At 50.5% G+C, this 21,729-nt stretch overlaps 5 protein-coding genes across 12 annotated transcripts; 3 read left to right on the forward strand and 2 right to left on the reverse strand.

Annotated features, from left to right (window-relative positions):
• Positions 1-84: 84 nt before the first annotated feature.
• Positions 85-11,176, forward strand: LOC125956060 (copper-transporting ATPase 1). 5 transcript variants are annotated; one of them, XM_049687543.1, is made up of 6 exons: positions 85-707; positions 839-926; positions 5,779-9,070; positions 9,129-9,278; positions 9,351-9,580; positions 10,537-11,176. In XM_049687543.1, exons 1-6 carry the CDS (start codon positions 644-646, stop codon positions 10,691-10,693), a joined length of 3,981 nt encoding a protein of 1,326 aa, XP_049543500.1. In that variant the 5' UTR covers positions 85-643; the 3' UTR covers positions 10,694-11,176. The 5 variants fall into 5 exon arrangements, with proteins under 5 accessions (XP_049543500.1, XP_049543505.1, XP_049543501.1 ...); XM_049687548.1 differs by lacking the exon at positions 10,537-11,176 and adding an exon at positions 9,728-10,512; XM_049687544.1 differs by lacking the exons at positions 85-707; positions 839-926 and adding an exon at positions 2,176-2,507.
• Positions 11,177-11,379: 203 nt separating this feature from the next.
• On the forward strand, positions 11,380-12,470 carry LOC125956132 (uncharacterized). Its single transcript, XM_049687706.1, has 4 exons — positions 11,380-11,620; positions 11,695-11,828; positions 11,898-12,064; positions 12,130-12,470. The coding sequence occupies exons 1-4, from the start codon at positions 11,467-11,469 to the stop codon at positions 12,185-12,187; spliced, it is 513 nt and encodes a 170-aa protein (XP_049543663.1). The 5' UTR covers positions 11,380-11,466; the 3' UTR covers positions 12,188-12,470.
• On the reverse strand, positions 12,344-13,401 carry LOC125956118 (probable tRNA(His) guanylyltransferase). Its single transcript, XM_049687684.1, has one exon. The coding sequence runs from the start codon at positions 13,351-13,353 to the stop codon at positions 12,370-12,372; it is 984 nt and encodes a 327-aa protein (XP_049543641.1). The 5' UTR covers positions 13,354-13,401; the 3' UTR covers positions 12,344-12,369.
• A 64-nt stretch (positions 13,402-13,465) lies between these two features.
• Positions 13,466-17,671, forward strand: LOC125956091 (sorting nexin lst-4). Of its 4 annotated transcripts, none has more exons than XM_049687628.1 (2): positions 13,466-13,844; positions 14,728-17,670. In XM_049687628.1, the coding sequence occupies exon 2, from the start codon at positions 14,740-14,742 to the stop codon at positions 16,486-16,488; it is 1,749 nt and encodes a 582-aa protein (XP_049543585.1). In that variant the 5' UTR covers positions 13,466-13,844; positions 14,728-14,739; the 3' UTR covers positions 16,489-17,670. The 4 variants fall into 4 exon arrangements, with proteins under 4 accessions (XP_049543585.1, XP_049543588.1, XP_049543587.1 ...); XM_049687631.1 differs by lacking the exon at positions 13,466-13,844 and adding an exon at positions 13,885-14,471 and having other exon boundaries at positions 14,728-17,671; XM_049687630.1 differs by lacking the exon at positions 13,466-13,844 and adding an exon at positions 14,481-14,621 and having other exon boundaries at positions 14,728-17,671.
• A 19-nt stretch (positions 17,672-17,690) lies between these two features.
• LOC125956071 (alpha-N-acetylglucosaminidase) lies at positions 17,691-20,400 on the reverse strand. The gene is made up of 4 exons (XM_049687574.1): positions 20,153-20,400; positions 19,865-20,046; positions 18,577-19,783; positions 17,691-18,511 (listed from the first exon to the last, which is right to left on the reverse strand). The coding sequence occupies exons 1-4, from the start codon at positions 20,378-20,380 to the stop codon at positions 17,798-17,800; spliced, it is 2,331 nt and encodes a 776-aa protein (XP_049543531.1). The 5' UTR covers positions 20,381-20,400; the 3' UTR covers positions 17,691-17,797.
• Between the last annotated feature and the right edge of the window lie 1,329 nt (positions 20,401-21,729).

Raw genomic sequence — 21,729 nt, forward strand, 5'->3', positions numbered from 1 at the left:
GTTTTTTCTAAAATAAAATCGGGGATTTGTTCTGGATAAAGCTACCTGTCTTTTTAAAGTACCTTGCCTTGCACTGACCGCAGTAAATTTACGCTGTCAAATTCCCGTTGGGTTCGCCGTGAACGAACAACAAAACAAAATCTTGGGTGGTTGTGGGCGAGAGGGCGCGATATGGCGAGCTCGCAGCATTGGAATTGATACGGAGAATCGAACGGAAGGTATCGGTGTCGCCGCGCTAGAACATCGAAACAATGTGCAATCGGTGGAAGCTTGCACACCAGTGATACTTGCGCGTGTGTACGATTCGGTCCCCCCGAAAACGATCTGTAGATGTCGTTTAACCCGCCAGCAGTGAGTGCCATATGCGTGATCAGCAGCAGCAACCGAGAAGACCTCCTTCAGCATAGTGTATGTAGGTCCTTGACGCATCGGTTGGTTGCCGGGTGCGTAGCCGACTACTACGATTGTGTAATATACTACTGAAGAGCTATCTGGTACATGTGTGTACGCGAGGGCACCGCTACCCTGCCGCCCGGTGCTTGAAACTCGCTGGCTAAACAACGAACGAAGCACAAAAAATAAAAGAAAGGGACGGCACAAAAAGCTGCGGGCCAGCTAAAAGGCGCGTAGTAGCGCTCCAAGGATGCAGCAAAACGACGAACGCCCCCGCGAGATGGCTACCATCGGGGACAACGTGTTATCAGAAGGTACGGTCGGAACCCCGCACTTCCTCTTGTGCCTAGCGGTGGATGCATACACGGCATGCAACAGATGCACGAACTGCACCGTGAAACGCAAACTCATCTCCGCCTCTTCGTTCCGTTCCATTCTATTTTAGGTACCTCGAACAAAGAAGTATCTCCCTCCAGCGGTAGCCACCATGCATCGCCAAGCCGTGATAGCAGCGACCGGATAGGCAAATCTGTGTAAGTAGTCTACGTCACCGAGACGACGCCCCGGACCACGAACCTTGTTCGGTTCTGCTGACCTAAGATCATTTTGGGTGGAGCACATATGCTCCCTGGAAAAAAGCGATGACGACGACATCGCGACACGCTTAATTGTGCCATTGTCAACCAATCAACGAACAGTTATCGTACGAACTGCAGTTCCCCGGTATACGCCTTGAGCGATTTGACTGGTTAGTCGTGCATGGCTCTGACGACGGTACAAGCGTTTGCTGGACAGAAGCTCTCAGCGGCGTTGAACGCCGTGGGCGGACTGTCACTGGGCGGATGCTTATCAGCATTCGATTCATGCTAGATGGCTTCCAATCGCTCGCGTTATCGTGATTGGGGCATGCGAGTCCCCAAGTCAATGTGGTCGGTAGCTGGCTGGCGAAGAGTTGAATGAACTGTACTCAGTGGAAAGGGGTCAATTTTAGGCACCTAAAGAAAGGCAATCACATCTGTTGTGTGTTGTGCAGTTGATAAATTTTATTTTAAAATCAAGTACCATTGCAAATAATGCAGTGGGTTACACTTAACTTATATTAATAGATAAATTATTCGTGAACTTATTTTCTGAATGTTGACCGTTGTGTAATAATTTTATGATTAACACTGATGACTACAGTAGGCAATGACACTGGAATTTAAAATCAAACCTTGTCTACACCTTGATCATAGTAGACAATGTTGAATTCATTTATTCGATTTTTTTTTTAAATTAATTCAATTTTAGTAGAAAACAGTTTTGATTTTGGTTTAAGCATCCTCCATAGCACAGAAGGACAACAAAACTATACAATCACGATTATGAGTATTCCACCCCGCCCCCCACCCCCCCCCCCCCCCCCCACCCCCAATACCCCCATTTATCCCACGTGTTTACTCATAGTATCTAGGTACTGCCCCGCATTTATGAACAAAAAAGAGTATTAATCATACTTAACGACGCAACCGTCTATCTCAGAAGCCCAGAATCTCTCACGATTCCATTCGGCATCGGAGAGATTAAAACGCGATGAGCGAGCGAGAATGATCTGCTGGTGGAGCGACATAAACGACCACTAACACACATCTTATCTGTGGGGCCCATTAGTCGGTATTGCCGGCGGCACTGTAGTGCTGGAATCCGTCTGTGCGCTTGGGTCCGCACCGCGACTTAGCTTCGGCCTAACCAGGCTCGTTTCACTTTTTTTAGTCTGTCGGCGCGATCGTAGATGAAGGTTGCCGGGCCCAACGTTCCGTTTCGAACTACCCTGTTCGATGAGCGTGTGCGCTCGCTTCGCAGTCAGTTCCATATGGTTACCCTAGGGTAGTAGTAACAGGCAGTTCGTCAGTCAGTGTGACCTGCCGCACGAGTTGGCGAAACGCGGGTTAAATAATGCAAAAGTGAAACAAAACTTAGTGCAAAACAGAGCTGATAGTGTAGTGGAGCGAGATGAATTTCTTGAAGAATATCAGCAAACCATCACACCACCAATCAGGTGCTGGGGCTGGTGGCAATGGCCGAGACAGCTTTCAGTACGCACTGCTTATCAACAATGGGAGCGATGTGATCGGGTAAAAAGCGATGTTTTCTAAATTATATTTTAGTCTTCCAGAAAGTGAACGAATGAAATCCCTTTTCTTTAAATAATTCCCCATCAACGTGCCCTAGTACAGCCCTCAAGAAGAGCATTTGAAGTGTTTAAGTTGGATGGACCGCTTGCCTCCCATGCTATCGATCGCGTATGTCAAGGACGCACGGTCGCGCAGGATGCAACCGATCTCTTCGGTTTGACATTTAGATCCTGTTTCGTATCGCGCCGAGCTTGCGATCCTCAACCCCGCCTTTTGCGGTCGTTGAATACGTGTTGCTATAGGTGGAGGATGAAGTGTGCGATAGACGCAAAACTTATTAATGGCGGTTCTTCCGTTCCCGAACAAACTGTAGGTCAGGTCGTGCTCGCTGCTCGGCTGATAACGAATTTCGAATGCATATTGACACATCGCCTCATTCGCGCGGGCAAATACACCACCACGAAAGGTGCTTTGCAAAGATTGCGAGATGGAATAGTGTAGCTGGAAATGATAAGAGGCTTTCGACTGGCTCAAATAGATTTGCGCTCGTGATGAGGCACTTTAGTGGCTCACTGTAATAAGTAGTGTTTGCTAGATACAACCACCTGACACAAGAAATGTGCGCAGATATTCTAATTCTGCGAAAAGGATTTAATTCGTTAGATGGTACTGAGACGTGTTGTCTACCGCGACATCATACCATGCTGTTACTGCCCACGGACTAAACCACCTGCTCCGCAACGACGAAGCAACAGACCTTTGCTTGTTCTGCTTGATTGCGTGTGTAACGTGCGTTCATACCCAGCAATGCCGTGCAATTCGTGATATTGTATCGGCCTAACACCCCCATTTACATTGCAACCTCCGGTATGTTGGGGGAGGCACGCCATTAGGCCTTGGGTATGCATATTGTGCTGCTTCTATTGCTGCTGCAGGCATAGTGCGATAGCAGACCAGTTTTCTATTTTTTAAAAATGCACTATTCACTAACTATTCCCTTTTTCTGAGCCACGTGTAAAGCTTTAAATGTTGACCGAAAAGGAAGGAAATTCAGCTTCATGCCCGTGCGATCGTAGTCGCCATGGCAGTCACTTAGTAACGCACGTACCTACCAATCGCTCGGCATTCATCAAAAGCGATCGTTGCTACTGTTGGTGTGGTTATTGTGCAAGGGCTGTCGTGTGCCCGGCATTCGTGGACATCAAACGAACGACGACGGCGCAAATCACATGTCGATCTCCGATTGTGATGCCATACCAGAGAGCATGTCCCCCCTACATGAGGCCGTTGTTTTGTTTCGCGAGATCTCCATCACCTCCATATGCATGCAGACACTCGCTGCTGTCGCTTAAGTCTGGTCTCAGCGAAGTAAATCGGCCTCCTCACCGTACGAACCCCCCTCGACCATCGTGGTGTGCGTATGCGTGCGTCTCGTCGTGCACGTCGTGTTTTCCATCCCCACCATCTGGCCGGTAAAACCGGCTCCAGCTGAAGTTTCGATCTGATTCGGAGGAGGGTTGGTGGTGGGTGGGCACAAAACGGTGAAAGCTTGCTTGGTCGAAGGTGGAGGGGCGATTGTGCTGCTCCACCCGTGGCTCTGAGCTTAGTCGGATCGTGAGCGCGGCGAAGGTGCGTCACGTTTGTGTGTTTAGCTCTCGTCGTGTTTTTTTCGCGAAGCTTTGCGCGACGCAGTACGAACCAAAATCACTCTTATTTGCCCAAGAGAGTGTATCTCAGTCATTTTAGGCTCTGTCGTCTGTCTTTAATATTCTTCAAGGTTAGATTGTATCCAAATTTCGGGCCAAACGCTTCGCGACTACGGCAAGCATCGTGAGAAACGAACCTGAACATTCTAAATCCCGTTGATCATGGCCAAAGGAATGGTCGAAACGGCGAAGCAATAGACAAGAAATGTGTGTGGAGTATAGCAGTGCTGAGAGCAACGGCGACAGTGGGAGAGAGACGTGTGTTGAGCTCTGATTTATGGGTTGTGTAAGGCGGTTCCGGTTCAATCCGTAAGCGACCGCCGCAGCAATGTGGAACAACGACGGCGCCTTCTACGGCCACAGGTAATTTGGTGAGCGGGCTTTCCAAAACTCGAACTGTTGATGGTGGTCCCGTTGGGGCCCCGTACGAATGCCTGCAACGGTGAATGAAGTAACAGACAATTTTAGCAACAAAGCAACCGCCACGTTGTCGTCCAGCATCGCGCGATGGAAAGGGTAGAAGCAGAAACAGAGACAGGAGCAAGCAGCTGCAACACCTGCGGCAACTAGCAGTAGTAGGCTATATGGCAGGATTTAATGATCCTCGCTAATAGAGGGGTCCTGGATGCTGTGGTTCATAGGAGAGGCTGCACATGGATGGCCCAGTGCACGATCATCCAGAGAATATGTGCTCGCGTCGTGGGGTGCAATTGTTTGATGCTATCTGTGCCCCAAGGTGTACTCATCGCCGAGCAGCAGGCAATCAGAACACATATACCTATCGGCCATCGACCATCGTCGAAGCTCGAAGTTCCGTTTTATCCACTGATAAGAGCGGACGTGTGCGCGCTGACCGATGATAAGCCTCGCCTGACCGGTCTGGGACAGCTACTGCTCTCCATCGCTGCTTAGTAGCCGGGTTGCCGTGTCGTGCGTTAGACCACCGTGCGTATTGGGTGTTGATCATCCCGAACGCATTGTTCGTGTGGAGAAGATGTCGTGATACAGTTTCATTTAGAACGATATCTAATCGATTAAGCAAAGCGGAACAGAGTGGAACGGAGCAGAAGATCAATTCTCACAAGTGGCAAGGCCAGAAGCAGCGACGTAGCGAGTACACTCGCAGCAGACGACATGTCGCTGAAGGGGCAACAGGAGTGCCACCGTTCGGTTGATGATGATAGGCAACATCTGCTGAGGTTGGTGTTTGAGAGGATCCGATCCGGCACGGCACAAGTAACACAGGATCCATCAAGTGATCGAATTGAATTGCTGTTGCGTTTGCTCTCGGCGGCATCCAATTCGTCAAATTGTGTTCCATAAGCCCCGTGGTGGCCGTGGCTGCCGTTCGTTCGTTCGTTATCTCGCTGCTGCTCATGGAGCTGTTAGTTTTCTTATTTACCTTGGGTTGATATGTGTTCCACCCGACGCCCCGGGGGCCCGTGTGTGTATTTGGTGTGTTATCGGTGCGATGAGACGATGAGAGAGTTCGCATTGGATCGCAGCTCTGCGCAACAATGTTCATATTCGTTCGTTTAATCTTTTATTCATCTTCTTTTTTTCAGAGAAAATATGGACGACTATGGCGAGTCGACGGGATTACTGGAGCAACCGGTGGCCTCGGTACGATTGCCGATCCTCGGCATGACATGTCAATCGTGCGTACGGAACATCGAAGGTACGATCGGTAGTAAGCTGGGCGTGGTGAAGATCAGCGTTATACTGGCCGAAAATGCTGGCTACATTGACTACGATCCGACGCTGACCGATCCGGGCCAGCTAGCGGCCGATATCGATGATATGGGCTTCGAGTGTACGTACCGTGATCCCGATTCGATCCAGGTGGAAGGTGTTGACAGTGATGCCGATGGGCTAACCAGCTCGCCGACGCTCGAAGCCACTGATACGGTTCAAGTGGCTCGTATCAGTATCGAGGGAATGACCTGCCAGTCCTGTGTGCGGAATATCGAGGGCAAGATTCGCGGGTGCCCCGGTGTACTGTCCATACGGGTGCTACTCGACGAGAAGCTCGGAGTGGTGGAGTACGATCGTACGGTGACGAGTGCGGAACAGATCGCCGATCAAATAGACGACATGGGCTTCGAAGCACGGGCCCTGCAGCAGCAATCCAGTGCAAGCAGTGAACAGCAGAAACAGAAGAAGACTGACAATGATGGCGTTCGGCGGACAGCAACGAAAGACGCAGCAAATGGCAAATTGCTATCAAAAGGGGGAAATGCGACAGCAGAGGAGCAGCAGCAAATGTGTCGTGCGTTCCTGCATGTGCAGGGCATGACGTGTGCCAGCTGTGTGTCGGCGATCGAGAAGCACTGCCGGAAGATTTACGGCGTCGAATCGATTCTGATCGCTCTGCTGGCGGCCAAGGCGGAGGTAAAGTACGACGAGCGGTTAACGTCGGCCGAAGATATCGCGAAGTCAATCACGGATTTGGGTTTCCCGTGCGAAGTGATCGAGGAACCGGGTACGGGCGAGGCGGAGGTTGAAATCGAAATCCTCGGTATGACCTGCGGTTCCTGTGTGGCCAAGATTGAGCAGACGGCACTGAAAATACCGGGTGTGCTGAAGGCGTCGGTCGCGTTGGCACTGAAGAGGGGCAAGTTTACGTTCAATAACGAGCAAACCGGAGCCCGGACGATTTGTGAAGCGATCCAGGGGCTCGGATTTGAGGCGAGTGTGATGTCTAGCAAGGATAAGATGGCGCACAACTATCTGGAGCATCGCGAGGAGATTCGCAAGTGGCGTACGGCGTTCCTTGTCTCGTTAGCCTTTGGTGGGCCGTGTATGATCGCGATGGTGTACTTTATGGTGCTGATGCACGATCACAGCCATGAGGATATGTGCTGCGTGCTGCCGGGCCTGTCGTTGGAGAACCTCATCATGTTTGCGCTCTCGACGCCGGTCCAGTTCTTCGGTGGGTGGCACTTTTACATCCAAGCGTACCGGGCGGTCAAGCATGGTGCCAGCAATATGGACGTGCTGATCACGATGGCCACCACCGTTAGCTACATCTACTCGTGTGGTGTACTGATCGCTGCCATGGTAATGGAACAACGGACGTCTCCGCTGACGTTCTTCGATACACCACCGATGCTGTTCATCTTCATCTCGCTCGGTCGCTGGATGGAGCACATAGCCAAGGGTAAGACCTCGGAGGCGCTCTCGAAGCTGCTCTCGCTGAAAGCCACCGAAGCGACACTGGTGAAGCTCGGGGCCGAGTACGAGGTACAGTCGGAGAAGGTGATCTCAGTCGATCTGGTACAGCGGGGTGACGTGCTGAAGGTGGTCCCGGGCAGTAAGGTTCCGGTCGATGGAAAGGTGCTCTGCGGGAGCTCGACGTGCGACGAAAGCCTCATCACCGGTGAATCGATGCCGGTGCCGAAGAAGAAGGGATCGGTCGTGATCGGTGGTTCGATCAATCAGAATGGTTTGCTGCTGATGCAGGCCACGCACACGGGCGAGAACACGACGCTCGCACAGATCGTGAAGCTCGTCGAGGAAGCGCAAACATCGAAAGCACCGATCCAACAGCTAGCCGATCGTATAGCGGGCTACTTCGTTCCATTCGTAGTAGCCGTCTCCGTGGTGACGCTCATCGGATGGATCGTTAGCGGTTACATCGACATAACGCACATACCGGCCTCGGATCGAGACAAGGAAGGACTGACACCATCGGAGATCATCATTAGCTACGCGTTCCGCTGTGCACTCAGCGTACTAGCTATTGCTTGTCCCTGTGCTCTAGGGCTAGCGACACCGACGGCCGTCATGGTGTCGACGGGTGTCGGTGCGCTGCACGGCATACTGGTGAAGGGTGCCGGTCCACTAGAGAACGCTCACAAAGTGAAAACGATCGTGTTCGACAAAACCGGTACGATCACACACGGTATGCCGATGACTTCGCGCATCTGTATGCTGGTCAAACCGACCGTTTGTTCGTTGCCCCGTGCCCTAGCGATTGTCGGTGCGGCCGAGGTGAACAGTGAACATCCGATCGCGACGGCGATCGTACGGTACGTGAAGGATACGCTGGAACTGGAGAACTTTGGTCGGTGTAGCAACTTTGCATCCGTTCCGGGCTGTGGTATCCGGTGTGTTATAGCGAGTGTCGAGCCACAGCTCGAGACGGTGCGGAACTCAGAGAAGATCCGGAACTATCAGAATTCATACCGCAGTGAACAGCAGGGTGCAGCGGTGCCGATCTTTATGAATGGAGCCGTAATCGAAGAGTTGATACCACAGTTGAGCCCGTCGCAGAAAAATACGATCGAGCTGCAGCAGCTGCTACATCTGGAACCGTCAATCGTTGACACGACCCCGGGTGCGGCTGGTAGTGGTGGTGAAGCTTTTGCTGATGTGAACGAGTACAACGTGTTGATCGGTAATCGGGAGTGGATGGCACGGAATGCGATCGTCGTGCCGCCTGAAGTGAACATTCGCATGTCGGAGGAGGAAGAGATGGGCCACACGGCGATACTGTGTGCGCTGAATGGACAGCTTGTGTGCATGATCTCGGTGTCGGATATGGTGAAACCGGAGGCACATCTGGCCATCTATACGCTCAAACGGATGGGTATCGAGGTGATACTGCTGACCGGGGACAACAAGAACACGGCGGCCAGTATCGCACGGCAGGTCGGCATCAATCGCGTGTTCGCTGAGGTGCTCCCATCGCACAAGGTAGCCAAGATACAGCGAATACAGGAGATGGGCATGAGGGTGGCGATGGTAGGCGATGGAGTGAACGATAGTCCGGCGCTCGCTCAGGCCGACGTCGGAATTGCGATCGCTTCCGGTACGGATGTAGCAGCCGAAGCGGCCGATGTCGTGTTAATGCGAGTAAGTAATTCGAGTTATTCGATCGTAGATAGCGGTCTAATCCGTTAGCTACTTTCAGAACGATCTACTAGACGTCGTGGCGTGTCTGGATCTATCCCGTAAAACCGTTCGCAAGATTCACCTCAACTTCCTGTTTGCCAGCATGTACAATCTACTCGGTATTCCTCTGGCGGCTGGTATTTTTACGCCATTTGGATTCACACTAGAGGTATAATGACTAGTGCACCGCATGGAATTGACGTGAGCGAACTATAAACCCCTTTTCCTCATCCCAATACAGCCCTGGATGGCATCGGCAGCCATGGCGGCAAGTTCCGTGTCGGTTGTTTGTTCCTCGCTGATGATCAAGCTGTATCGTAAGCCCACGAAGGCGTCACTGCAAACACCCGAGTATGTGGAACTCGTGGAAGCCGGTGCCTTTCTCGATCCGGACACCATTTCCGTGCACCGTGGTCTGGATGATATCCCGCGCCCGAACCTTGCCCGTTCTACCAGTTCTACGCTGGCCAAGTAAGCAGCATTCTGAACAATCATCCTCAACACCATCCTTCACGACTCTAACGCTTATGATTTGTCATTGGGCTTCATATTTATTTTCTTCTTAAGTTCCTTGAGTTCATTTAACGGCGCGTTTGTTTTCTCCTTTTGTTTTTACAGTTTTCTTAGGTCACCTGCAACTGTCGTTAACACCTAAAACCAACCACAACCCTATGAGCACATCTACTAAACTGCTATGAGCACTCTACTAACTCTACCGGCCTCTGGCCCCATTTATGGGGGAGACATTCTCTAACATCATTCGTTTCCTTTACTCACCCCGCACCCCTGGGAGTGTAATATCTCCTGTCTAACAGCATATGTGCACAACTATCGCTTGGTTTCTAACAATCTCCATTTAAGTTTAGCATATGGTCCACCGTTTGTGGACATTCGGGGAACAGAAGCACCTTTGGAGTTGAAGCTTTTTGTGTTCAAACAGTTCAGTGGCTGCCACTTATCGCTTGAGTTAGAGAGGCCATCAGAGGAGGCCATCAATATGACCTTTGTTCCACTTACATACTTACTAGATATCGATAGAGGGTAGAGCTACGAAGGACGTTAATCAAGTTATCCACTTTATTGTCCTGTTAATTTATGCATAGAACAGTGCCTTAATATGGTTTCGTTTAGTTGGTTAGTTCGTTTATAATTTTTGTTGACAATTTGAAAAATTGGTTCGAGAATAAATGTGACAACAATAGACCGCACAATTTTGACCTTCACGGACGGACGCACCACGATAACCGAGACACACACACCCACCCTCGGGGCCATGATGGAGCAGTGCACGGAATGGGTATCGTTTTAGTTTAAATATTTTTTGAACATCCCTCACTATGAGGTCATGGTACACTAACACTCCGGGCTGCTTAGAAGAGAACAGAATGGTTAATGTATTTCTATTTCCATCCTCCAAAAAAATATAGATTGTTTGGCCGTAGCAAGGACTCGAAGGAAGATGGACTGTTGGCCACACTGGATGATGATGAGTTTTCGGTGGGCATCGTTAGCAGCAACAGCAAGTCCACCAGCAAGGTCGCAGGAGGCATTTACACCGATGCAACCGAGCTGCAGAAGCTGTAAAGTCCTACTCGATGGCATCAGCGATCGTGGTCCCCCTTTGCCCCTCCGATTGGCGGTGATGCTTTGTGGCGCAATGTTCGTGTTTTGAGATTGCGCGGCAAAGTGCAGCCATACATTGCCGCGGACCGAAGGGGGACCCACTCCTCATCCTTACTTTTTTCCGTTCTTCATCGCTTTTCCTCTTTTTTGTGTTGTGTCCGGTTGGTATGTGATACTTGCATTGTTTTTCGCGGCATCTCAACGATGCTTTCCCCATCCCAGAACATAGTTTTAGTGTTATGTAGCCAGTTTTTTGTTTTATCCGTTGTATAACGACCCCCGAGCCCCAGCGGAATCGACGCGATATGGATGGTTGTGCGTGTTTTGTACTTAGATCGAGAAACTACGTGCCCCCCGTACCAGTTCAGCAATAGTGAACCGAAACGTTTTACAAACATTAAAGCCTTTACAAAAAAGACCTGTGAATAAACCAATATACTACGTTTTGTACGCGATTCTTTTCCTATTTGTTTCGTGGTCCAATAAGCCCGCTTACTTAATCCGAAACCGTCGGTTTAAAAACACCTGTTGCTCCGCTCACTATCGAACTTCGCTCGCATTGGCGAATTTTGCTCCTCAGTATGGCGGTGCGTGAGCTCCAAGCGTCGTTCTATAGTGAGATCTTTTATCACGGGTTTGGGGTTTTTTGTGGCGCGCGATTTTGCTCCAAGTTTTGCTTTCGGCGACGGAAAACGCAAGATTTTACGAAATTTCATCCCGTGAAAGTGGACAAAATGTGCGAAGCGATGGTAATGGGTACGGACAGCGTTAACCGGAAGAGAATGCGCTCGGACGACACCGACGGTTGCTTTGCGATGCAGCGGAAAACGTTCGTCAACCAACAAATGATGGATCGGCACGATAAGGAAAAGATGAAGCAAATTCAAGGTAAACGATAGAGGGATCAAGTGTTTTATGTTGGAATCATCTTTTCGATTTGATAACATCTTCCCTACTCTTAGCCAAAACCATCAGTATGCTGTTCCAGGGGGCCAAAAAGCAGAGCCAACCCGGGATCCCGATCGGCGGCGTCAAGGAATTGCTCGCCTCCGTTCGGTTGCTCGGTGGAGGGGAAGTTGAATACGATCTCAAATCCGTAGGTTACTTAGATCCCGCCACCTTGGTTATAGATGCTTTGATGCTACTTCCCCCCTCCCTCCAAAAGGCTTCCGGATGGTTAGAAAAGAAGCCGGATCGAAAGTGCCGCCTGTGCGACAGGATGTCAATGGTGCATGCGGACTGTACAAACTGCAACCTGGAGCTGTGCGAGCATTGCGGAGTCAACTGTGGGTTCTGTCCGGAGAAAATTTGTCTCAACTGCGTCAGACTCTTGTAAGTACCTAGTTGTGCTCCTTGTGGGGCTCTCTTCTCTTACCGCCCTTTTATTCTTCTTTCAGTCAATGCGAATCCCACGATAAACCATGCTGCGCGCAATGCAAAATGTTTGTGCGTTGAACTGTTGAGCCGTTGCGTTGCTAAGGTATCTAAGATGCAATAATCTCTAGCGTGGTAAGAGTCAGAACAATTTTAAGCAAAAGCATTTGTTAGTCTGTTTGTAAGTTTCATCGTTCTCATTTCTCATAAAAATATGTAAAAAAAGTTGCTTCCGATTCGTTCAGTTCCGGGCCCACCAGCCTTTATTTACTCGGTAAACTGCTTCGAGCGCTCGCTTCGGCTATTCCGGCTTTTTTCCGCTGAAGTACTTCCAGCTGGTAGCTAACGATCGGTTGCTCCTCTAGTCCCGACAGCTGAAGTACGGCATCCTCGCCTTTTGTCGTCGTCGACTTTTTGTCGAGAATTTCTGGATGCCTCACCCAAAACTCGTCATTGATAAGATCCTCAAAAATAGGAACGATAAGCTTCTTAACACTATCCGCCACCTTAACCGGCTTTCGTAGCAAAATCGTACCCTTGCGGTACATAATCGGTTCATTGTTGTAGTTAATACCAAACTTTGAGAACAGAATCTCATTCTTATCGCTCGCCAGCGTACCCTGAAGCTCCCGTTCGGCTTCCGAGTTGCTCAACCCGGATGCCACGAGATTCCAGAAGGTGGTATTGTATAGATTGTTCACATGGACATCGGCCTGCCGCCAGCTCAGATAGTCTCGCAGGTTCTCGTCGGTCGGATAGAGCACGGCCCGTGCATCGAACGAAGGCGGATAGCAGATGGAAAGGGATCTTCGTTCGAAGATTCGATTCCAGTGGAACATGTAGGCGGACGTGAAGAGGCTTGCCACGTAACTGATCAGCTTATCCCTGCGCCGCTGGTACACGTTCGCTTCCCGGCGAAACACAAACGAATACTCATCGCTCTGTCCGTACCCGATCGCTATCTCGTTAAACTCCTGCATCACGCTCATGCCGGCCATGTTCATCAGTTGCAGAGCATCGAGATCGTTTGGTTTGGCAAACTTGTGCACTTCGCAGAACCGGTGAAACCCCTTGCCATCGATCCGAACGACGATCCATGAGTTGGGCAGCAGTTTGTCTTCCTGTTCGAACTGCTTCACATACTCGAAGCGGCTCAATGCCATGGTGAAGGCACAATGGAAAGATCTTTTACTCGCACTAGCTGCTCGCGTCCGGAAATTCCCGGAAAAACCAATCTTCAGCAACATTTTTGAGCCATGATGGCTAATGTTTACAAAACGCTGCAGCAAAGGTCGTAAAGCGGTCATCTACGGGGCTACTCGACCGCGCGTGTTAGTGGGCTGGTGTGGATGACAGCAGCAAATCAACACAAAGAAGAGGAAGAAGCACAACCCCAAACACGACGGCCGCACGACGATAAAAAAAGTGTTGCTGCAGCCAATTTTTATCTCATTTTTCACCCGCATCGGCAGCCGATTTAGGGACAATTGCAAGGCCCGCGACTCGAATGTAAAGTGTATCCGGGTGTGTTTTTTGACGAAAACCTAGGCCAGAGTTCCGGGATCCGTACTCGCAATCTGCGCTTGAACCGATCTCATTCCCTGCGCCTGATGCACTCTGGTGTTGCTGCTAATTAAGTTGACGTCATACTTCTCGAGATCATCGGAACATCGGAATCCGCTGGGCTGGATGTTCGCAAGCTGGTTTTAATTGACCGCCGTGTGTTGGATACATTAGCGTAAGTGCTGGGAATCGTTCACTTCTCAACCACCCCCACCCCGGGGGGCAAGATATCACCGTGATAGAGCTGCAAGGTCGCGAGACAGGGGGAGACGGTTAGCACAAGCCAGGGATACGCCTAACTGCCTTCCGGACTCCATTTTCAATCCCGTGAGGATGTCCCCTGCGCCCGAGAGGTTAATTGAATCAATCCGACTGGCCTCGGATGGAGACGAGATTGGAGCAGTGGGCCTGGGGTGTGCGCTACTGCGACGAAGTGTAAAACAATGCGCCCCGTTGTGCTCCGCGGTTTCTGATGTCCGTGCGATAACGCGTGTGAGGGTTATTTGCTCTGATTTCCCCAAACATCATTAACCGCACGTTAGTAGCAGATAGATAGTGGACAAAGCACCCAGCAGCAGTAGCGGAGTGCAGATTATTGCGAGTGAGAACCCGCGTTGCCCACGGTTTTCGCTTTTCTTCTGGTGGTGTGGTGCGTTTCGCGGTATGAGTCATTGTTTTGATGATGGTTGGAGATGTATAATTTCCTGATCACGACCAGCCTCCACTTCCATTAGTCAATCGGAACCCCGCCACCATACAGCATGCATTCGTTGATATCCGTTTTTGATTGCTTCGATGCGCTGTAGGTTCTTGTATGATGTGGAAGACTTCGTAGTAGACTGATGATTTCATGAAATGAGATTCGTTTCAAGGAACAAACCATCTGTTCCCCTGACAACGATGATTCAATCGAGTGTGCTGTGACGTGTTGACCGCGAGGATAGCATAGATTGTGCGTTGGAATTTAATTATGCTAATGTGTGTGAACATGATACAGAAAAACCCAGTTTTTTTATGATGTCATTATTAATGTTTGCGTGTTGAACGTGTACTTGCAGGACTGTAGCAGAATGACGCGCGTGAAGGTACTGTACGACTTCCACGGTGAGCCCAACTCATCGGAGATATCGATTGCGGTGGATGAAATATTGACTGTCACCAACACGGATGTCGGCGAAGGATGGTGGGAGGGTATGAACTCACGCGGACAGCGCGGTCTGTTCCCAGCAGCATACGTAGAGACGATAGCAGACACCGTTCCTACCCCATCGGCTCCAATCATACCATCAGCAGTCAGCGCATCCGCCGTTACTAAATCCTCGTCACAGCAGGCCGTAGGAGGCAATCGTTACGATCAGGCGGCCGACGGTTGGGGTGATTATCAGGACGATTGGTCGGAAGATGATGATGAAAATGAAACATACTCGGAGATTGGACCCGGTTCGGGAGGAGCAGCTAGTGCCGCAAACGCCACCAGAGGTGCCAACGGTGCTGGCGGTGGCTATCAACAGCAGCAGCAGCAGCAGCAGCAGCAGCACCCGCACAGTTACTATGCCGGAAGCAGCAACCTACCAGCACCGCCGATAGGCGATGGTGACAATATGTCGCTTGCCTCGACCGCCACAACCGTGGCCGGTGGCCGAAGGGCAGGCGGAGCGAAGATATTCACCAAATCCGGTGACACGTATCTACTGGGACTACCCGTACCGGACGTGTCCGAGTCGGATCGGGTACACGTACTGGCGATGGAGCACGGTATCGTGTGGAAACCGATGCGCGATCCGTACACCGTCACGGTCGACTCACCGAAGAAGGAGAAGAAGTTTAATGGCCTGAAAAGCTTCATCGCTTACCAGCTGACACCGTCGTTCACCAACATTCCGGTCGCCCGTCGTTACAAGCACTTCGATTGGTTGCACGAGCGGCTGGTGTCCAAGTTTTGTCTGATTCCGATACCGCCGCTACCGGACAAGCAGATTTCGGGCCGGTACGATGAAGAATTCGTCGAGCATCGGCGCGTTCAGCTGCAGGAGTTTGTCGATTGGGTGTGCCGCCATCCGATACTGTCGGTGTGCGGTGTCTGGATGCACTTCCTGACCTGTACCGACGATAAGAAGTGGAAGACGGGCAAGCGGACGGCCGAGAAGGATCCGCTCGTCGGTACAATGTTCTGTGCCGCAATCTTTCCACCCGAGAAGACGCTTCTGCCGTCCCAGGTTGATCCGCAGGTGGAAGCCGCCAGCTCGTTTGTGCCACAGATGGATGCGGCCGTGAGGACACTGTTTGCGATCTGTGGCGATCAGTCGAAGAAGTTCCAGGTGCAGTGGAAGAAGGAGTATCAGCGTATCGGGGAAGGGTTCTCCGAGCTGGCCCGTGCGCTCGGTGTCGACGAACGGCGTGCGGTGACGCAGATTAGTCTCGCGAACTCGGTCGGCCAGGCGGCCGGTGTGTTTATCTGCATTGGCCAGCTGTTTGGTGAGCAACCGAAGCACGATTTTATTCCATTCTCCGATCGGTTACACATCTACCGTGGACTGCTGGGCGAGTGGCCCGACACGCTCAGCGAGTACCGGAATGCGGTCCAGAAGCGCAAGGACTGTGAGCGGTTGACGGCGGAACAGAAGATGGAGAATGGACAGCTGCAGGAGGTGAACCGACGGGTGGACGTCATGTCCTATGGGCTGCTGGCCGAGATGTCACACTTTCGCGAGGAGCGCGATACACACCTGAAGGACACGATAAGACAATTCATCGGCGCACAGATCGAGTTCTACAAGTCAATCGTACAGAAGCTGGAACAAGCTCAGGGTTATTTCTAGGCGAGGTGAGCGGAATGGTGATGATGATGATGATGATGATAATGGTGTGTGACTTGCGAGAACAAACGAAAGGAAGAACGGGAGCGGAATGTGCCTTTAAAGTGTAGCACGAGACCAAAACCAAGACGACGGATGCGTGTGTGGGTAGGGAACTGAAATGCCTAAGGAAGAGCAAAACAGAGGGGGAGACAAAGAGGGAGAGGATACGTTATTCCAAGGGCACAGGGCTGATAATGATTACGTTCCTTGCCATGGTGGTCTACTGTGTAACTATCGCTTGATTCTGTATCTATTACCTTTTTCTAATATTGTAAAAATCTTTTTGGTGCACTTTATGAAGCATCTTTAGCCACCGGAACCACGTGGGTTGTTTTTATAACCATTTTTCTCCCCCCCCCAGAATAATCTAGTTAGAGCGAAACGGCACGTAAAGGGCACGTGCGTTGAGTGTAGTGCAAACATGTTAAGGAATACATATTATGATAGCCTAGACATTAGGTTTGCTCTTTTCATTCTTCTTACTTTAATTATTCTTTTGTTAAAGAAAGGGCATAGCCGTATTAATGCTAAGCCTAAATTTTAACCATTGTTTTTAGATTCCCGTTTTTGTGGCTGTTCGTCACGTGCGCGACCATTGCACGCGGTTCTGTGTATCATACTGGCGTCGTTTGTAATTGCTTGCCAAGGAATAATTTAATCTGGTTGCCCTTTGCACGCTACCTACGGTTTGCTGCGCTTTTACTTTTAGTAAGAGATGAGGCTCATTCCAACTCACTTTGATAATTTCTTTTTCTTAACATGGAAACATGTATTCGCGCATGCAGCATACAAGAAAGGGCGTGAGAGGGAAGAAGAGGCGCCCAGTAACTTTAATTAAAAATTGAACAAAGCAATCACTAGCGTAACCACAGCAACACACAACAGAAACTCTGATAAGGCAAAGTTTTCTATTGTGCTTGCCTAGGTATCGTGCTAGGGAAAGGCATCACATGTAAGTGCAGCCTAGTAGTAAACCTTGAAAATATAACAAACGAGGGCTTCTGTTGGGCAAAGTGATAGTTCGGATGTAGTATGAACATTATTGGCGACTATTCAGGTTCAAGGAAATACGGCAGTGACGGCGACGGCACCGGTGGGTATGGGTGGCCTAGTTGTGGATATCTTTCATACCAAGATTCAATAAAGAAAAGAAAAAAATAATATTCACAATGTGTAAATATCATTTATCGTAGTGCGTTTCCGAACCGCAAAGACATCTACTAGAGTTCGTTGCCTACTAGAAAACCATCGACTACGTCTACGAGGCCCGTCAAGAAAACCATCGACTACGCTTTTTCGTGCGATGCGCCCGTTGAGGGGCCACCGTCGGTAGCTCCCTCAACCTGGCTACAGCGCGGGACCATTTATCGTAGAACGAGCGGGCCAGCCGCACTGGATCCTCGCCGGACACGACCGTAGCATAACGTTTGTTGTCCGTGGTGAATGGTAGCTCAACGTTACGGAACACCTGGTCCCGTATCTTGGTATCGTTGATCGTCCCATTGGTAGCGAGCGCTAGGTCCAGCTCACCCAGGAACAGTTGCCAGCGGGGTAGAAAGAAATCGGCCACCATACCGGCCCACTGCTTGTTGGCGTAGTCCACGATCTGACCCTGGGGTCCCCAAAGGGTGAGCTGAATGCGTGCATTGTACTCGTACTTTTGCCGCTCGAGCGCCGTATCACCGAACGATCTGGCCGCTGCAAGCCAACGTCCTAGCAGAAAGTGTTCCTCCGTCAGCAGGAGTTGATCGAGCTCGGTGAGCAGAGTTAGGAACTGTTTGGTATGTTGCCGAAAGTCCGCGTACCTGCGCCGCTTGTAATCATCCATGAACGCTAGGTAGAGCCGGTCGGCCACGTTTTGGGCAAACTGTCTGGTCACATCAACGACATCGTACTGGCAGAGTGCGTTACAGCTGGCGCCTGTGTCCGCAAACGAGAGCAGCAACTCGAGGCCCTCATTGAAGGCGGTCTCGTTGTACCAAATCTAATTCCGATAGGATAGGATGCGTCAGCGGTGTGTTTGACTGAGAGCCGCCATGTTGGACTTACCCATGGGTTGATCTTTGAGGTTGGCCGTCGGTTGAAGGTGTACTTGCCGTGCATCCGCTCAAGTCCCACGTAGTTGTACACGGTACTGCGGAACACATTCCAAGCACGCTGGGCCGCCGAACCGGCCGTTCGAGTACCGTAACGTGCCACGGAGTAGTCGTTAAACCACTGCTCCGTCCCCGTTATTGCCGTCTCGCCATCGTACCAACCCATCTCGAGGGCAAACTCGTACACTCCATAGTTCTGGTTGATCCCCTCCGGTGTGATGCCCGTGCCGAGCATCGTGTATGATCCATTGCTGGCTCTCGCTTCCCGCACACCACGGTAAACGTTCTCTACCGAACCGAGCATCCCGAGGGTACCACCGAAATTACTCAGCATACACCAGATGAACGGTTGACCGGCATACGAACCGGTGCGCGCGTACTGGGGGAACTGTTCCGATTGTAGATCCAACACCAATAACCGTCCGATCGGGACGGCCGTTAGGAACGAGTTGATGGCACGATCACTCCAGAACGGGTTCTTCACAAACATCCAGCCCTGCAGCAGCCAGACGGCCGCCGGATCGATGGCCGCAATTGCACCGTAGATCGAGGAGGCAACCGCTTGCAGGTAGCGGCCACCGGACGAAACCGGATCGATCTCGTTGAACGGATCGGCAAAGTAGATATGATCCGTACCGTAGCGCTCGATCATACGCTCCAGAAACCGTGAACCAATCTCACCGAACAGGGGCTCCGTTGGATCGAGAAACAATGGGCTGGCGTACTGTGCCGGGAAGTTGTTCCACACCGAGACGTTCGTGAAGGTGATGTTGGGGTAAAGCGCAGCGAATGGTACCGGTAGATGGCCAGCAAAGGCTGGCAATGCCAACACCATGCCCAGCCGACGCATTTCCTTCACTATCCGCTGCTGCAGGTTGCTGTTGAACTGTGCGAAGCTCTTGGTCAATGGGCCACCCCATCCCCGGACGTTACCCATACGCTGCCAGGCGAAAAATCCTGGTCCCGAGAGATGGTTTTCGATCTGCGGTAACGTGAGGTTGTACTCGAGGTACAGCTCCGTCCAGACGTCCTCCTGGAAGGGTGCTAGGCTGAGCGTGATGCCTTGCAGTGCCATCCAATCGATGTGTGATCGCCATTGGCTCCATCGCCACCAGGTGAACGAGTAGGACCAGGTGCAGACGTTCTGGTAGTATACGAAGCTATGGAGCGACGAAGAAAGGACAGAAGTATAGAGAAGACCGTTGTGGAGACTACTACGACGAGGATTGGCAGCACAATACCTGCTTGGTGCGATGACGGTGACGTTCACGATCGGTAACGGTGATGGAAGCTCCAACTGGGAACCCTCCCATGCCACCAAACAGTGGCAAAAGTATTTAAGGTAATGGTAGAACGCCTTCGTTGCGGCCACACCGCTCGAAGCAATGATTTCTACAGGCGTCGCTTCGGATTCTTTCAGGATCTGCACACACACAAAAGATTATGAATTGAAGGGCAGCTAGCAAACCAGTTACTCCCCAGTTACTGATAAGAGTACCACCCGGGCGGGGGCTGGAACTGTTACTTACGTGAAATGAGTTCCGTTCCAGTGAGCTGTTGATTTGTACGGTAAATTGTTCTGCTTGCTCCGGTCCAATCGTTCTAGCGATCACCTCCAGCGCCGCCTTACGTTGAACCTCTGTCGGAGCTTGTGGGCGTACATGTTCCAGAATATGTGCTGCATAGTCCGGGCCAGCCTCGGCCACTGTACCGCTTAGCAGCCACGAAGCCAAAAGTAACCAAACCGCGATCCACATCGTCGCAGATCCATAGATTGTATGGGATTGAAACTGGAGTTGAGCGGGCTTGAAGCTGAACCATCGCTGCACCGGTCCGTTCAAACAGCTCGGTGCTAGTGATAACGGTAATTGAACGAAATTACTATCACCACTTATCGCCGCTTGTCGTGTGTCGGTACACACTCGTCGTGATCTTCGATGATCTTTGCCGACAGCTGATAGGATTTTTATGGTTTATGCTGTTTTGATGCAAATGAAATCTTTTCGGTAGTCCGGTGGTCAGGACTTTGATACTCGGGTTTTATTGTGTTTCTTTTATCGTATTATACTCATTTCTGGGCCGAAAGCTAGTATAGCTGACAAATACCATTGAAAAATCCAGGTGCAAATTCCGCAAGTTTGATAGATCGGTTCAATTGATCCATATATTGAACAAACCATTCTTCAAGTCACTAAACCGTAAATGTATATGAAAATGGTAAAAACTGAAATGCATTAAATATTTTTCGTACTTCAATGCCACAGGAACTGAATGCGTTGTAAATTGGCTCCAGTGAAACTCGTATGACTCGTGCACGCGCCCCAGTTTGTTTGTTCGACCACATATGGCATGAGACGCCCAATTGGAGGTATGTGCTATGTGTTCACCGTCCTGGCCGTAAGCCCACCTTTGCTGCACCTATAATAATCTTTTACATAGCATTTTATTTCATTCCTTACTTTATAATAATCTTTTTTTTTTGTCACTGGGCGTGCGGGTGGTGCAGGTACACGTCCGTAGCGTGTCTTCGAAGAGACCAGCACATGATCCACTCTTAGGTAGACTGCCTTAGGTACGGCTGAGGTGTTCGGACAAGTGTCCAACAGCTGTTCAATTCGCAACTTGTAGAAGCTTTTAGACTTACGCGAAGATATGCCGAATTCTGCAAAACAGCCAACGTATCAGTAACTACACAATACTGTGTTGTATACCCTATATGCAGATAGATAGAGAGCAATAGATAGAGAGTGAGAGAAGTACCCGAACCAGATGTCCGATTTTGATATAAATTTGAGCCCGATCTAGGTGTTATCAATCAGTAATTCTTCAAAGTATCCTGTGGTTTCAAGTATGAAGCAAAGCGTCACGCTTATCTTGTTGGCAGTCCTGTTCTGCGGCCATTGGACGAAAGCTGAAGATGAGGAAGCCACCGATGCTAGTATTGATGCGGGCATCTCTTCATTTTCCGACGAGATCGACCAAAATGGCACCAACCAGCTGGATACCAGAAGGGCTGGTCGTGTCGCCGGATCCTATACCGTCTCAATTGGAGACTATCCGTACGTAGTTTCGCTGAAACTAAAAGGCGGCTCTAATACTGTCTATT

Source organism: Anopheles darlingi, chromosome 3 (genome assembly GCF_943734745.1).
Source record: "Anopheles darlingi chromosome 3, idAnoDarlMG_H_01, whole genome shotgun sequence".
Lineage (NCBI taxonomy): Eukaryota > Metazoa > Arthropoda > Insecta > Diptera > Culicidae > Anopheles > Anopheles darlingi.